Source organism: Oryza brachyantha, chromosome 4 (assembly GCF_000231095.2).
Source record: "Oryza brachyantha chromosome 4, ObraRS2, whole genome shotgun sequence".
Taxonomy (NCBI): domain Eukaryota; kingdom Viridiplantae; phylum Streptophyta; class Magnoliopsida; order Poales; family Poaceae; genus Oryza; species Oryza brachyantha.
The window spans coordinates 4,761,930-4,778,477 of NC_023166.2; the positions used below are offsets into that span (position 1 = coordinate 4,761,930).

The window sequence follows — 16,548 nt, forward strand, 5'->3', positions numbered from 1 at the left end:
TTCCACAAAGACTACATATGTCAAGTAATCATTACATTGGAATTTGAGAAAGTGAGAGATAAGTTCATTGGAGTTGAGAAAGTAGAAGAAAAGTTTATTGGAGTTTGAAAAGTGAAGTACACGTTCATTAGAGTTCGAGAAGGTAAAGAGCACTTTAGTCTTGTCATTTATATACTAGTTCTCGTGGAATGTGAGAAAGATGAAATCTTTTTGGGACGGAGTTAGTAAAATTTTTGGACTATTAGAATTGAATTTTGGTTGTATAGTTTGGGAGAAAAGACCCCTGGAATGTCGTTGTTTAGCATTGGATGGTTGTCAGTAGCTATTCCGTTTTCTGGCTTTTAGTGGTTATTTAGATTTAGAGCTAGGATGTGTTCAAAAACGAAACCTACAGATCATTTTATGTAAATGAACAAAAATTATGATTTACAGGGTTTGGAATCATAAAATGGAGGTTTTGACCTCTTAAAGCTACCTGATCTGGTTTTGGACAGAACCATTGAAGGTTGAAAGGGAGATCTTTTTAACTAAGTTAGGGACATGGGTCGATTAGAAATGGTTGGCAAACTTAGTTTAGTACCTCAAAAGTGTATTATGTAAACTTTTCACGTTGATAAATTGAAACTTGAGAGTAGTGAAGTATTGATCATTAGGACTAGGGTTGGTAGTTTCCCCCGCAGGGGCGGGCGAATTTCCCCGCGGGGAGTCAGGCCGGGGCCCCGGTTTGGTCGGGGCCGGGGTGGGGGATGTTTTGTACTCGGTTACCCGAGGAGGTAAATTAAACTTTTTAGGTCGCGTTCGGCTCCCCTGTAAGTTAACTAACACTTCCTCGTTTTTCGCGCGCACGTTTTCTGAACTGTTAAACGGTGTATTTTTTTAAAAATTTCTATAAGAAAGTTATTTTAAAAATTCATATTAATCTATTTTATATATTTTTAATAATTAATAATTAATTAATCATGTAAGATTAGTACGTGTTTTCCGTGCCGCCCTAGTCGAACGGGGCCTTAATATAAGCCCAAAACACAAAGGCCCGCTAACTCTGAGCTAACCTACTCATCTTCTCTCTCACTCACTCTCCGTCACACGCACGGCTCAGCCTCTCACTGGCGGCGGCCGGCGGCCTTGCGCGGCGCGACGGTGGCAGCAGCGCGCGGCGGTGGCGGCAGAGCACGGCAGCCCGGCGCGGTGGCCGGGCTTGACACGCGCGGCGGCGCTCCTGCCATCCTTCGCGGTGAGTCTTTCTCTGGGAGTCTCGCTGTGCATGGCTTCTCGGGGACATCAGCCACCCCCCCCCCCCCCCCCCCCCCGCGAATTCCGTCCGTTTCGGGGCCGGGGACGTTCCAGCACTCCCCGCCCCCGCCCCGTCCAGTTGCCAACCCTAATTAGGACAGAAAGCTAAAATGCTAAATCATTGTTTTGAGAGGAGGGTTTTAGTGGGTTATGCATAGGAATCTTGTTTTTGAGTTTTTGTTTGAATGTAGAAAAGCTGGGTTACTGATGAATTCAAAGGTTGTGGTGTGACTCAAGGGGTGGAACTCTCCACTTTGTCACCCACCTTCACACTTTTAAGGTACGTATATGGTTAAACAATAAACTGGCCCTATTTGGGGAGCTTAAGATTTTGAGAAGCACCTAGTAAGAAGCCGACTTCTCAGAATATAGAAAAGCTGGGTTTTCTAACTTCTATCTTCTAGCTCATTTTCTGGATTCTACAGTTACATATTATCACAAGCTGAGTACTGTTTGAGGGGAGCTTCTGGGGAGCTTCGGACTTCTAGAGATTCTATGATAAGCTGCAGGTGTTACTTGTCACCTTTTGTGTTCCATTAATGCTTACTGTGAAGTGATAGTTATACGATGGTTATGTTATGATCAGGACTACATGGTGAAAATGGAGTAATTTAACATTCATTGCATCATATCCATACATGTCATGAATACATGTGTATGTGTTGAAACTAGCAAATGAGTATGGAGACTATGCATTCCATTTCTGACCATGAGAATGCTTAACCTGACCATGGACTATTTTTTCTAAGTTGTTTAATTTTTATATCATATACTTTGCAGAATCTTCGACTCACAACTTTTGCTTTGATATTTACTTAGGTAATCGTTAAAGGTGTCAGGTCAACATCCCATGCCATGCCTCTCCTCCACTGGCCAACAACCGCTCCTTGCCTCACTCAGATCCACCACTACCAGCACCTTCACCTCTTCAATACGCACAACCCCCGCCTTAGAGCTACCTTCTCATCTCTCCCTGCCATCTGCCTTCATATCCACGACAGCAACAACCCAGTTCGACCCTTTCCTAGTATTCCGTTGAGCAGGTGCCATGCAGCCACTGATCCGGCACCCTCTAAGATACCAGTAGGCGATGGCAGTGTGTTGGAGGCTGGAGTAGTAGGTTGGCGAGATCTGCTTCTGCAAGTTGGCGAGGTGCTGTCGCTTGGGTTCCCGGTCTGGGTGGCATCCGCTTGTGCAGTTGCACTGTGGCAGCCATCAGCCTTCCTCTGGGTCAGTCCCATGGCTCAGATTATCGGCATCTCGTTTACCATGCTGGGTCTGTACTGTTCATCCCCTCTGCGTCATTGTATCACCACCATGCCTGTCATTATAAATATTCCATTGACTCATGTTTTTTCATTTTCCACCATGCATTCATAAATTCAATTTTGTCTGATGTTTCCAATATTGATGATGGAAGTATGAACTGTTATGTATGAAATGTTTCTTCAGTATAACTTTTAGTACACCCCTAAAGCATGAAATATTGGGGTGGCCTTGGATTATACCATAGATTGGTCATTGTACATGAAATTCCTTTTCCTTCCCCTATTACCGAATTTATTATTGAAGAAAGTGAAGGTTGTTGTGAACTAAATTTTCTTGTGCGTAGGAATGCAATTTAGTTGTTTTTTTGTGACTGATATATTATTGAATTTATTTTTGTTCAGGAATGGGTATGACATTGACATTAGATGACCTGAAAACTGCACTATTGATGCCCAAGGAATTAGCTGCTGGATTTGTACTTCAATACTCGGTCAGTTACCAAACTTGCTGGCCATTTCATTTCATAATCCAACAGTCCATGTGATCATAATTTCAATTAAAAAAAAACCAAAATAGCTGCATCTTTGGACTTACCTATTACTAGAGGTGTTAGAACTTTTGTTGAATCACTGGGCAGACTTCCTATATATTCAGCAAGGCTAGTAACATGCCCATGAATTGCAACAGGCCCATTTAATGGAGGATAGGCCCACATTAGGCCCATAGTGGAAATTAACCAACCGGTTATTTCTGGTTTTGTTGGGAGCCTGTGGTTACGCGTGAGGATGGGGAATGAGCATGGATGACTGCTTTTTAAGTAGTAGAGATTATCATTTATGAAAAAGCTATATTAATTTATAATTTGCTTGTACACTGCTAGTGCAGAGCGTCATACATGTAAACTTCATTGTGGTTATGCATGTTTCTGTGGTCTTCTGTTTCCATGTTATATCCAAAACTACAGAGCTAGTGATTTATGTACAGGTGATGCCACTGTCAGGATATTTTGTGAGCAAGCTATTAAATTTACCACCCTATTACGCTGCTGGGTTGATATTGGTGTCCTGTTGTCCTGGAGGTTTGCACACACTTTATATTATTTTTGTTTATTTTGGCTCCAGTTTTTAAACTGAGAAACACAAATACTCTTTGCAGGCACAGCAAGCAACATTGTTACCTATTTAGCAAGGTAATGGGAAAAGAAAATATTATGCTTATCATGTATATACATTTAGTTGCAACCTTGTACTTGTTAGAAAATGTTGGAAAATGCCATGGTTGATAATTGTACATGCTGGTTATGATATACAAGCATTTGAAATCTTGTCAGTGATTAGGCACATGAATAACCAATTAACTTTCTGGAGTGTTAACTGGTAACAATTTTTGGATATACTAGTTGGTCTTGAATTTGCTTGAATATGACTGACATTTTATTAGTTGACTAGTAATCATGGATGTGCAAGACACATTTATATTCCCTCTGTTCAAGCATTTATAGTAAAAAAGCTGGGGAAAGCATGGGTTGCAAGGGCATGTTCACACTGAATTGATAAACATTGCAAGGGCATATTACACACTGACTTCAGATACCTTCCAAGTTCGTTCACGTTCAAACAATAATCTGGATTTTGTAAGTACAGACATGTCAAGTCCATTGTTAATTCAAATAGTTGGTGTACATTGCATAATACAAATTAAGTTTGAACTTGCAAAGATCAAATCCTAACCACGAGCAGTAATTTATTGTTTGCGGACATTGCAGGGCCAAAGGTCAGATACTAAACTCAGAGATCTTGCATCTGTTGGTTTTTATATGATGAGTTTATAAATTCTCAGTCCTTGAGCTATAAGAATTTATAATAATTAGCTTAGGTGTAATTAAAACATTGAATGGCACAAGTTCAGAAACTAATTTGGCAAATTCTCTGATAAAGTTCAGACTGCAATATATAGTTCGCGTATATTGCAAGCCCAAGTTAAGACACTAAATACAGAAAAATAATATCAAGTTTGACGTCCCCATGTTCATGACAGAAGCAATAATTCACAAGGAAAAGATGCAATTTCATCGTCAGAACAGAAACAATACATGCCTACAATACACCGCACATAATTTCAGAGTATTGTCAGACCAAGTTCATGTTCATGTTAAGACACTATTTTTAGAGTTCCCAGACCATGTTACCAACGCAAATATACAATCCCTTGAACCTTGCAAAACGTACCATCCCAATTCCATAAAGCCTCCTGATTTTGGTTGGAATGTTTTGTGACTGCATAAAAGTATAATACTGATTCTGACATGAATTGATATATATGGCAGTAAACATATAGCAGAAAAAAAACTGATCAAAGATAATATATAGGAAGATACGAAAGGTAATTTTACTAAGATATATTATTAGTTAATGATTACCACAATAAAGACTTCCATGGCTAGGTACCCGTGTAATGATTGACTGGACCATAGAAAAGCCAGTCAGTAAGCAAAAATGAATATGAAAGCAGTTAGGAGTTTTATTTTGTCCTATAGTAATCTAGAGAATGACTCGAGCAATCCAATGGGAAAATCCATGACAAAAAGGAAAAAAGTGGTAGAGTACATTATCTATGTGAAATCATTCAAGATGTGAACTCAACTAATATACAATTTGTGATATCACTAAGCGGAGTAGGTTAACTGCCACACATCATGAAGAATAATTGAGAAAAAGCACTAATTGTTTCAATTCCACAACATTTTTTAAATCAAGAAATTTCAAAATCTAGATGAACATGATTTCCGAATCATGATGCCCATGTCATGGTGAATTTCTAAACAAACATAATGATGTCTATTAATGCATATATCCAGAATTTTTGTTAGGAACAAACATGTTACCTTTCGGTGTCACGGATTCTGAACAGGTTAGGTAGCACCAAAGGAAGCATAAGTTGTGATATCTCCCAGGGGAGCCCTTCATGTTCAAGAAAATAGATGAAGTATTAGTAGCAGGCCTTAACAGTAGTCACTCATGGACTAAAGAGCAGCAGACTGTGTGATGACTGTGGAGTGAGGGGACACATAAGATGTTGCATTTTTCTTCTTGAGCTTAGAAACTGCTGGCACCTCTTCATCACTGTTGACTGTTAGTGTTTTTAACTCATGGTTAAAACCAGTAGCTACAACATGAAGTAAAACTGATGTAAAAATTCATGTCAGCAAGTAAAACAAGTAGTTGCCTCCTTACACTACTTGTAGTCACAGTTCTTTCGAACCCTGGTTTCTTTTTGGAGCAGAGTGAAGCGTACCCATTGTCACACTTCTAACTTCTGCAGCAGTTACATTAGTAACATCGGAAGTATACATCTTCCTATAACGTATGGCATGAAAAAAAAACAAATTACACCATTATGTGATTAGTAGCATTATGTGGAAGGAAAAATATTATAGCAAGGTAGTGAACACAAATAGAATAAACCTGACTACGTCGACAAGTCTAGTGTGGAGATTCTGGTGTTCATTGTATTAAGGCGACACCTCCTATTTTCACAGGCTTGTAGCAACATATATAAACATGTCTATCACAAAAGAAAAATCACCGTTTAAAAGACCCCAAAAACATGACCGGGAGTTGAAGAAGATGGTCCTCTTTAATTGTTCATGCATTCTCTTGCGAATTTTGCATAAGAACTGGTGCATTTCTTCTTTTTCTTTGGTTCTCTTATTCACCTACAAACATTTAGCAACCTACAAAGGCATGTAGCAGATCATGCTGTTGCCGTTGGGGCTTGTCCTGGGATCACTTTTTCTTGTGCAAAGGCATCTGTAATAGGTTAATCCTGTGCATGCCAATATTCTTACCGTCATGTGGTCCCCAGCATGTAGTTGATAAAGTGGCTTGATAACCCCATGGTGCATATTTTTTATAACGAAATTGTGCATTTGCATCAAAATTCTATACAAAAATATTAGAAAGAAGTATTGTTAACTACACAAGATATAGATAGTTTTGTGTGGCAGAACATTTTTTGAAAGAACCATGTGTATAAGAACTATGAGAGTATATCTTTCTGTACCATTTTAGTATGGAAATGCACAGAATATTAAGACAATTAGCATCATTGTGGCAGGGGAAATGTTGCTCTTTCGGTACTGATGACAGCAGCAAGCACTTTTGCTGCAGCGGTAATGGACCACTCTCAGTGTTTTTATCTTTAAACTCAACTCCAAAAGCTCTGGTTTTTTTTCCTTATTTTGTTTTGTTTTCTGCTTATGTAACTTCCTAATGCAGTTCATAACTCCTTTTCTGACATCCAAACTAGCTGGACAATATGTGGCAGTAGATCCAATGGGATTGTTTGTGTCAACATCTCAGGTGCTTGAAATCAATCTGATGCTATACTTTTAAATTTCCTTACTTCTGTCTAAGTTGGATATACATGAATGCAGGTTGTCCTGGCACCTGTCCTACTCGGTGCTCTACTTAATCAGTACTGCAACGGTTTAGTTCAGTTAGTTTCTCCCTTGATGCCATTCATTGCTGTGGCAACTGTAGCTGTTCTTTGTGGCAATGCTATTGCACAGAATGCTTCAGCCATTCTATCATCCGGTCTCCAAGTGGTTATGTCTGTTTGTTGGTTGCATGCATCTGGCTTTTTCTTTGGCTATGTTCTTTCAAGAATGCTTGGAATCGACATCTCTTCGTCACGAACAATCTCTATTGAGGTTGGCATGCAGGTAATTTCTGCTTTTTAGTTACAAGCAAATTTACAATTCCTTGTCTTCCTAATGTGGTAGCTAATACTCCGTCCGTTCCAAAATATAAGTATTTTTAGGACTAACATTTTGTACCAAAATATAAGCATTTCTGCACTGATTCCTATTATCTCAATAATTTGAGTGACTCTAGAGCCAATCAAATGTTTAGAAAGGGAATTTAATCAATTTAAAATTCAAAAGTTAACCACTGAAGTGTCTAAAAAGAAATCTTTTAACACCTCGGTCTATGTTAAACAACTTAAAAGTACTTATATTTTGGAACAGAGATAACATACTAAAACCAGGGAAGAAATCTCAACATAAGACTGTCAAAGCAAGCTGCTTAGTTTATTTGGAATATTTGTAAATTAAAAAATGGTTTTTGGTCCAACCATGCATGGCTTTCTAATTTAAACATTAATTTTGGCCTGTTGTCATGTTACACCATATGACAGAAACGGGTCGGGATTGTTTAATATTGTAACTATCACTATAGCGGTGTGAAAAATCTAGTCTAGTTCATTACGGCTTTCCACAGAATTCTATAGGGATCTACGAGACCGGGTATTTTAAGTCCACCCCTCCTCTAACTCATGTCACAGTTGAGATTGCAACTCATGCTTGTAATATGCATGAAGCTACCCTATACCTATTGCTAGATAGCCTTTTTATTTGGATAAGGGGAAGAATATCTATAAAATGAACTATGCTAGATAGCCATAAATGCATACATATACATCCTAACATTTTTCTCTGCCATGGCAATGGAACGAATATCACACTCTTACTCATTCATCTCAGTGTCATCTCCTTTTCACAATTTCTTTGTCTGCAGAATTCAGTGCTGGGTGTAGTTCTTGCGGGAAAGCATTTTGGCAATCCTCTCACGGCAGTTCCCTGTGCTGTTTCTAGCGTCTGCCATTCGGTCTATGGTAGCCTTTTAGCTGGAATATGGAGGTCTTTGCCCCCAAATGACAAGGGTCAATGATGTGTCATTGATCACGTTGGCAAACATGATATGCCAGTAGTTATGTCGCCAGCAGATTATCCTCTGGTCTGACATCTGCTGCAGCAAATACCATGCTTTCATGTTTAGCGTCCAGCTTGAATCTGATAGGTGTTTATTTTATTTTTAAAAAACTTGCTCGAACATTTTGCATTAAAATCTTGGAGTTTTTGTGCTTTACATATATACTAGCTGTATTCCTGCACAGTGTTGCAAGTGCCTCCAGTATGGCAGTATGCTCGTGACTTAGAGCAGGTACAATAGCAGGCTATAAGCCAACTGTAAGCATATTTTAAAGAGAGAAGAGAGAAGAGAGGTGGACTACTAATTTGTAGCCAGCTGCACATGTGCTCCAAGACAAAATATTTGTATGGCATGTCGGACCACGTATTGATGTTTTGTAGGTAACTATTGGATAAATTGGCTATTAGATTGACTATAGATGAATTGGACTTAGTAGTTGGCTATACTATTGAACTTGCTCTTAGGATGTTTTAAGAATGGATTAAGGGATTAATGTGTCTATTTTTCAAGCTTCTGAATGGTTTGATAAAAAAACTTTCTATTTTATATTTTTTCTATATATCTGTTTTAAATTCATTTTTTAACATAATATTACATCTGTTCCACATAATAATATTTTTCTCTCGATCATATAGATATCTACTAATGAATTTAGAAATACTAGCAAACTGTTTGTGCGTTGCAACGGGATTTTATATTTTTTTTAGGTGTGGGGGTGGGGGGGGGGGTGTGGGTGGGTGGGTGTAATTCAAACTTTTTTCCTGCTCCAATATTTGGCCTATTTGTTCTTTCTTCCACGCGCGCAAATGCCCTCGCGCACCCAGGCCGCAACTTGGGCCTGGGCCACGAAATCCTCCCCGCCCCTTGCGCGCCCATTTGGGCCGTATTTGGCCTAATCGTTCTCGACTGTCCAATCTAGGGTCGGGCGATTGGACGGCTAGTCGGCAAGGTAGGGGGAACAAAAACAATCGACCCAGCCGCTGCCGCCTTAAACCCTAACCCTAGACGCCTTCCTTCTCCCTCTCCTTTGGTGATTTTCACCTAGTGCGGTGTAGCTTCTACGGTCGTGGCTTGGCTCGACGGTGGTGGCGGTAGGTGCGGTGTCGCTTCTGCGGTCGTGGTTTGGCTTGGCTCGACGGTGGCGGCGCTCGGCTTCTCTTCCTCCCTCTTGCCTCCTCAGCTTATCGATGACGTCTTCATACAGCCCCTTGCCGACACGCGTGCTTGCTCGCGAGTGAGTGTGTCGTCGTTGAGCAGCCTCGCGGCGGTGCCCTCGCCAGCATCTGCGTGCATTTCTTCCTCGCCGGTGGCGGTGTTCTCCTACTCCTTATCCCGCTCCAAGCCAGCCGGTAGCGGTTGGCGAGCTCCCCGTGGTGTCGATGGCGGTATTTCTTAGCTACTCTTGGTCGCCCTCGACGGTGGCAGTTGTCTTCTCGCACAGCGTCGATGGCCCGCACACCATTGACAGGTAGGGTGGAGTTGTTGGACACTGATAGCGGGGGGTCTGTCCACACGTCATTGAATGTGCCACCATCACTGGTCTTTTTAGTATGGTATAGATAGTCTTTTTAGTACGGTATAGATACGTAAAACATATATATTGGTTAATGAATGAATTTAGGTAGGATTAAAATATCTTATAATATGAAAACGAAGGGTCAATAGTTAATTTATTCATTATGTCAAAATACTTACAAAAATCATTTGGCTGTTCAACCTTTTAGCTATTTAACACAAAAGAGCACCCTTTAACATTAACAAAATGATGTTCGATAAAGTGTTCAAGCGGGTTAATGGGTATGTGAATGTTCACCCATTAGCCATTTTGAGATCAATAGCTTTGATGTCTTTGAAATTAAATTTGTTCAAGTGTATGAACTGTAATCACGGTGGTTAATTTGAATTTTGAAAGGTTATTGGGTCAGCTGGTCCGACAGTTTGAACGTGGCCCCGTCATGAGGGGTCAAAAGGAGGTGGTTTTCGATGAGGTGATGTCCACATGTAGTAAAAGTAGGTGAAGAGAGACATCAACACTCCAATCAATAGTAAATACAACAAAATTAAAAAAAGGTAACTGTTACAATCTCCGTATCAACTGTTCTTCTTTGTTCTCATCAATTCTATACATTATTTATTTGAAATTGCTAACTAGGATATCAGATGATGCCATATAATTGAAAACCACCTTGGTTTAGCCCAAGGAATCAAAACTAGACAGTTTTGAGAGGAGTAAATTTCATAAAACTGCATATATTTTGATCAAAATATAACAGAAACACATATTTCACGCACTGTATCGTAAAATTACAGATTTAACATCACTTTTGTCACACCATTACAACTTTTTGTAACTTAAAGAGCTATATGTAAACTCTTTAGTTTTGGAGTAAATTGCAGAATCTAGTTCAGCTTGCTATGAAGATAGTGGATAAAACTATCACAAAACTGCAACTACACGATCACCCTAGGATGTTGTTGATACATGAGACCCACATGTCATACATATTGCTATAGTCAATGCAACGGTACTTGTCGTTATAACATGTTGGTATGCTACATCAGCTAACAACTCAGCCCATTACATATAGTTGGTGTATCCGGGTCAAAACTAGATCTAGGGGTGCGTTTAGATTCTAAAAAATTTTAGAGCAAATGTCACGTTAGACATTTCACCATATGTCGAAATGGGTTTTCGGACATAAATGAAAAAACAAATTATGATTTCACCAAGAAACTGCGAGATGAATCTTTTGAGCCTAATTAATCCGTCATTAGCATATGTTAGTTACTATAGCACTTATGGTTAATCATTGCATAATTAGGCTCAAAAGATTCGTCTCATGATTTTTCTCATAGCTATGCAATTAGTTTTTTTGTTCCATCTATGTTTAATGCTCCATTTATGTGTTCAAAGATTAGATGTGATGTTATTAGAAAAACTTTTTAGAAACTAAACAGCCCTAGCTTGAAAAGGGAAAGGGCAAGACAATAGGACTCCCATGCTTTATCACCGTCGTCGCCCCTCCCACCTTGTTGCGGGTGTGAAGAACACCACGATTAGGGCAAATGGCCTTCTCGCCCCACTCTTTTTCCTTTTAAAGCTAGATTGGGTCTGTACTCGGGTGCATCGACCACGCGATACTCCAGCAGGACTGGACCAAATCACGGTAGTAAATTCGAACCAAATTGGTGGGTTGAATTGTGAGCCAACGTGGCCAGGGCACGGGCACACCACGTATCGAAGGGTATTTAGATTTGTACCCAAAATATTTGGAAAAGAAATAATATATATACTACATATTACATTACATTACATATATTAAAAGTAGCGGGAAACTGCCTTCTTCCCGGGAGTTTTGCTCTGTCGTGGATTGCTTCTTTGATTGACATGTCATCACTCGGGCTGTGCTGCTGGATTTCCAGCCTTTGGGGCCTGCCGTTGTGGTCCGTTCGATCTCCATCGTATGGCTGCTGTGCGTCTTTTGGTGGATATGGCTGCCGCTGTTTTTGCGCCCTCGGAACACACGATGGAGAGAGATTTCTTGCTTTTCTGCTGTACGCGTGGTAACGTGTGAACGTGCAGGTCGCCAGCTTTCCGTGGGCCCGCTTGCCGTCGTGTTGCGTCCGCGTCCTGTTAGTGGGCCCAGATGCCATCACTCGCGTGCGCGGTTTGCCTCCATGTCGATTTGCACTGTGCGCTTTTTAACTTGTTTTGCTCCTTCTTACACCGGTGAACCTTGCGTTCCATCTTCGTGCTCTGCTGAGTGGGACCGCGCAGGCCCGTTTCTTTTTTCGTGCACCTGGTTTTGCGGTCCACGGCCATTTTTCCCTCTGCCAGAGGTGTAGCTGTTCCTACGCTCTGCGCGGCGCGTCATGACATGTATTTTTGCCTCGTCTGCTTTTACTCCCTGCCATGCGGGTCCAGATGTGGTCCCCAAGACACGTGGCTGGCCATGTTTTGTGGGTTACGATTTTTTACGTGAGCCGTTGGTTTATATAGGTCCGTGCCCGCTTTATTATTGTTCGCTTCGCCTTGCCTCATGCACTGTGACGCGGTCCGCTCTCTATACTCTTTTTTCCTTTTCTTTCTGCCCTTCCTCTCTGTCAGGTGGTCCCTGCCTGCTCTACCGTGCCACGCGGCGAATTGATCAGGGAGTGTTTCATTTGTGCTGCTACAGGGAGTTCACAGTATCTTTTACCTTTTTTTCCCCTTCTCTGATATAGCGCACGACAGACAGTGTGTACAGCCTCCTCCTTCGTTGTTTCTCTTTTCTGCCTGCCTCTTCATCGCTCGCACCCTCTCTCTTCCTTATTCTTCTCTTTGCTTTCAGTTCTTACGGTCTTCGCTCCGTCGGTATTTGCTCTCGCTGCCATGTCCTAGTAGATTTTCCCTACTGATGTACTTTCCCCGAATTGTTCTCCGTATGCTCGTAAGCTCGACCATTTGTTGTCTGCTCATGGGTGTTTTTTATTTGTTCTTGCAGGTCAGGCGGTTTGGGTGAGCTTTCTTTTGGCTACAAGGGGTCATGAGCCTGGCTCAGTCTCTGCACAGATCCTAGGTCATGCTTGCTCACTTTCTCATGGTCTCTATTTGATCTGTTTTTTTTTACTGTTTTAGGTTTTTTTGCCTAATGTTACCTCTTTGATTCAATGATGCAGGACCTCTTTTCTTTCTAGCTGTCTCTTTTGGCTACGGTCTTCTTTCTTTGGTTTGCTGCGTTGGTCGGGTTCTGCTGTAGCAACTTGGTGCGCTGGTGTTGTTCGTCCCATTGTGTGCATTACCTGTTTAGAGTCTGTTGTGCTGCCTGCAAGGTATATCATATTCTTGCTCATCCATTTTCCCTTTCCTTCCTTCCGATGTGCTGCATTGTTGCATGTGCTTTTTTGATTTCCCATGAGATATCTACTGGTTGTGCGCTTCTCTATTATGTGGTTCTAACATGTATGAATGTCACGGCGCCGTTAGATAGGCCTGTTGTGTTGTATTTACTATGCTTACTGCTCTTTTTCGCTCTGCTATAGATGAGGTGGTTTGTCTTTATTGATCTGTTAGCCGTTGTATGTCTGTGGATGCGTGTCTGGTCGGCCGTTGTGCCGTTCTCTATTTAGGTTTCGTTGCCCACACTGTATATACTCTCCTCTTCTTCTTCTGTGTTTAGGTACTCCCGCTCTGCACACACCTTTCTTCTTCCACAGCCTTTTCCCTGGGGTTCCCTAGACCTTCTTCCTTTGCCTTTTTATAGCCTGCTTTTGTCTGACCACATAAACCTCTGCCATTCAACCTCTCATTTCCGTCCTCAATACGCTGCAGGCCCTATGGTTATCGTCAGGACCTCGCATGTGCTTATTCTCAACGATGTTGTGGATCAGTGCATGCTCCCATCCCCGATATATTCGTGGGAATTTCATTGTGATGAGAGGCTGTTGGTTGGTGTAGAGCTCCTTATACCCTCTGCTGTAAACCCAGGTCAATTAGAGCCCATATTTTTCTGGTGTCCAGCATATGATAGAATCAATCATGCTCATGAGGCTGTAGCCAAAGAGGCAGTTAGGTTTCTACAGGCGCGATATGGTTTCGCTGTGCATGACTACAATTTTGCTGCAATGATCGCATATAGGAGGATAGCACGTGATGCTATTGATGCAGCGATGTCAGCGTCTAGCTACGTAGCACGGTTTAGGTCCTCATATGCAGCGATACCATCACATTGTGATGATATCCTGCGTATATGTAGCTCCCTTTGATTTAGGTTCTTTGTTGAGGACAATGAGCTATTAGGATATCTATTGGATTAGGGTGTTTCCCGCAATAATTGTTGGCTGTTGTATTGTAGTTGTGTTATGCATCACTGCGAGATGTATCGGCCACTCAGTACGTACACTGCTATGTTGTATTGCTATCTTATTGGATGAATGAATAATGTCTGTTCAATGTATCCAGCGATAGATTATGCATCATTTATTGTGTTTGTCTAATAACCACACGTGTGTTATGTTTTGCTGCTTTGCTTGCATGGTCCAGTACTTTTTCATACATGTCTAGACAGCCCACTGAAAGGGTGCGCAGGGGTGTGCCTTACTTGTCGAAGAAGGGCTGCTAATCAATTGAACCAGAACCGTGTGCTTCATTTAGAAAATTCCCAGTTAAATCCACTGCCTTTTAGTATCGTTGGCCCATCGAAGCGACCATGTTCGCTTATGGACTTCACACCCCAGATGTCAAAGACAAATAGAAAACAGCGTTGCTTGCTGCGCTCAAAGCTGACTCCTTTACCACCTGTTAACATAGGTAATGGGCAAATGGTTTCCACCTATGTTTGTCATGTTTACTCAGCTATAGATCATTTTTGACTTCCATGTCTATTGGGGTACTTTTATTTTGGCTACAGCTGATAGTGCGAAAGGCAGCGGTAGTTCATCACGAGCAGACAAGGAGTATATACAATCATTAAAGGGTGCGCACCCTGCTATGCCATAAATAGCTATCTTATTATTTAGACAATATAGCTCTGGTTGATTGTATTGATTTTTTACTCGCAGCATCCTATCCTGGTCGTTCATACTATGGCCCGCCAACATGTCAATGTCCATATTGCGGAGCTCTGTTTTGGTACCAGGAGAGAGTAAAAAGTATGTCGGTTGTATGAAAAGGAAAATAGTTTACAACCTATGCTGTAAAAGTGGCAAAATACAGTTGCCTAAGATTAAACCACCCCCCGAACCGTTGTCTACACTATTACGATTAAATGGTAATGAAAAATCAAAAAGATTCTTGAGGCAAATCAGATCATACAATTCAACGTTTGCTTTTATATCGATGGGTGCCAACTGTCGATAGGTCGATTAATACTGGCAATGCATCGTAGGTGTTCAAAATCAATGGAGTTGTCCACCATAAAATTGGAACGCTTGTTTTATATACAACTTTGAAATATGGAAAAGAGAGAGTAAAAAGGGGAAGGAAAAAAACAAACAAACCACCCTTCTACTGTATTGGCTCAATTAGGGCACATACAAAGGGCTCTCATTGCTGTCTCTATCGTTGCATGCTCGCTGACGTCGAAGAGCAAGAGAATAGGAGAGAATAGGAGAGAGAAAAGTGGTTATTTTGTATGGAGTCAGCAAAACATTTACTCTTGGTGCATAAAACAAGGAGACACAAAAAAATATACTTTGTACGTGTGCTAACTCTAATTAGAGATGCTGATTAGATGGAATGTGAACAGGGAATTAATTACCTATAATTATGAGAAGTTTTTTTTTCTAACGTGACTTGAGATAAAGCCTATAATAAGCTCTACCATTAATCCTCATAACTGTAGTCAGGCATGGCAGGGCTAGGGGGCGACAGCGACATCTGGAGGCGCGGGCGGCGGGAAGGCTGCGCCGCTGCGGTGGTGCAACTCCGACGTAGGCCGGTGGTCCGCGTCAGTAATACTAGTTGCTCATGTTAATGGTCGTCAATGGTGCCTAGCTAGCTGGATCATGTTCAATCTGTACCAAGCTAGTGCGCAGAAGCATCTCTGTTTGCCAGATTGTAGTTGTTTGATGATTTCGAAATTATTTTAGTACTATATTGGGTAAAAAAACTACATGTCTTTTTGATACTTTTAGTTTATTTTTTTGTGCCATCCTCTCCTGCTGTCCCGGAGTTCGCAGCTGCTAAAGTTGCTGGTGAGCAATACTACCAGTCTACTAGTGATCATGGTTAACTAAATTGCAACCTGAAGGACAAATGGTAAGCCAGTGCAGTAGTGCTGCAAAATGCTCCTTAATTATTTTGGATTTTCACAAATTGAAGGAGAAATGGAACTGATCATGAGGGAACTTCAATCTGAATCCTCATTTCTGGTGCGACCAGCGCAGTACAGCACAGCAGTATTGTTCTGCATGTTTGATTATCTTTTAGTACCTGCAAAGGGGGGACACCGCAAGAATCGTCGTCGGGGCGGATGCAGATGGAGGAGTGAAGCCAAAGTAGCTGGCAACGCGGGCAGCCAACGGGGCGACGCTCCTGTCGCACCGGCCGGCGACATGCCTCGTGAGCTGTAGGAGGCCCCGCCGGTGCCGTCATTGCCAGGGGAGGCTCCCGTGCCGCCCTCGTCTATGCACGGCGATCCATCAGCGAAGACGTGCTCCAGAGCGGCCATGGCGCTCCTGAGCTGCATGTATAGTACACCCCCTGTGAATCCCTCTCCTCCCACCTCTCCTT

At 41.6% G+C, this 16,548-nt stretch overlaps 1 protein-coding gene across 8 annotated transcripts; it reads left to right on the plus strand.

Moving 5' to 3' along the window:
- Nucleotides 1-1,055: 1,055 nt before the first annotated feature.
- Nucleotides 1,056-16,183, plus strand: LOC102706184 (probable sodium/metabolite cotransporter BASS1, chloroplastic). 8 transcript variants are annotated; one of them, XR_001550162.2, is made up of 12 exons: nt 1,413-1,573; nt 1,698-1,802; nt 2,113-2,569; nt 2,964-3,052; nt 3,547-3,640; nt 3,718-3,751; nt 6,679-6,733; nt 6,840-6,923; nt 6,998-7,285; nt 12,821-12,895; nt 12,996-13,148; nt 15,659-16,183. XR_001550162.2 is itself a non-coding variant. In XM_040522990.1 (11 exons), the coding sequence occupies exons 4-11, from the start codon at nt 2,149-2,151 to the stop codon at nt 8,292-8,294; spliced, it is 1,218 nt and encodes a 405-aa protein (XP_040378924.1). In that variant the 5' UTR covers nt 1,056-1,234; nt 1,485-1,573; nt 1,698-1,802; nt 2,113-2,148; the 3' UTR covers nt 8,295-8,633. The 8 variants fall into 8 exon arrangements, 4 of the variants coding, with proteins under 4 accessions (XP_040378924.1, XP_040378925.1, XP_006652126.1 ...); XR_001550163.2 differs by having other exon boundaries at nt 15,672-16,183; XR_001550161.2 differs by having other exon boundaries at nt 15,663-16,182.
- The last annotated feature ends 365 nt before the right edge of the window (nt 16,184-16,548 follow it).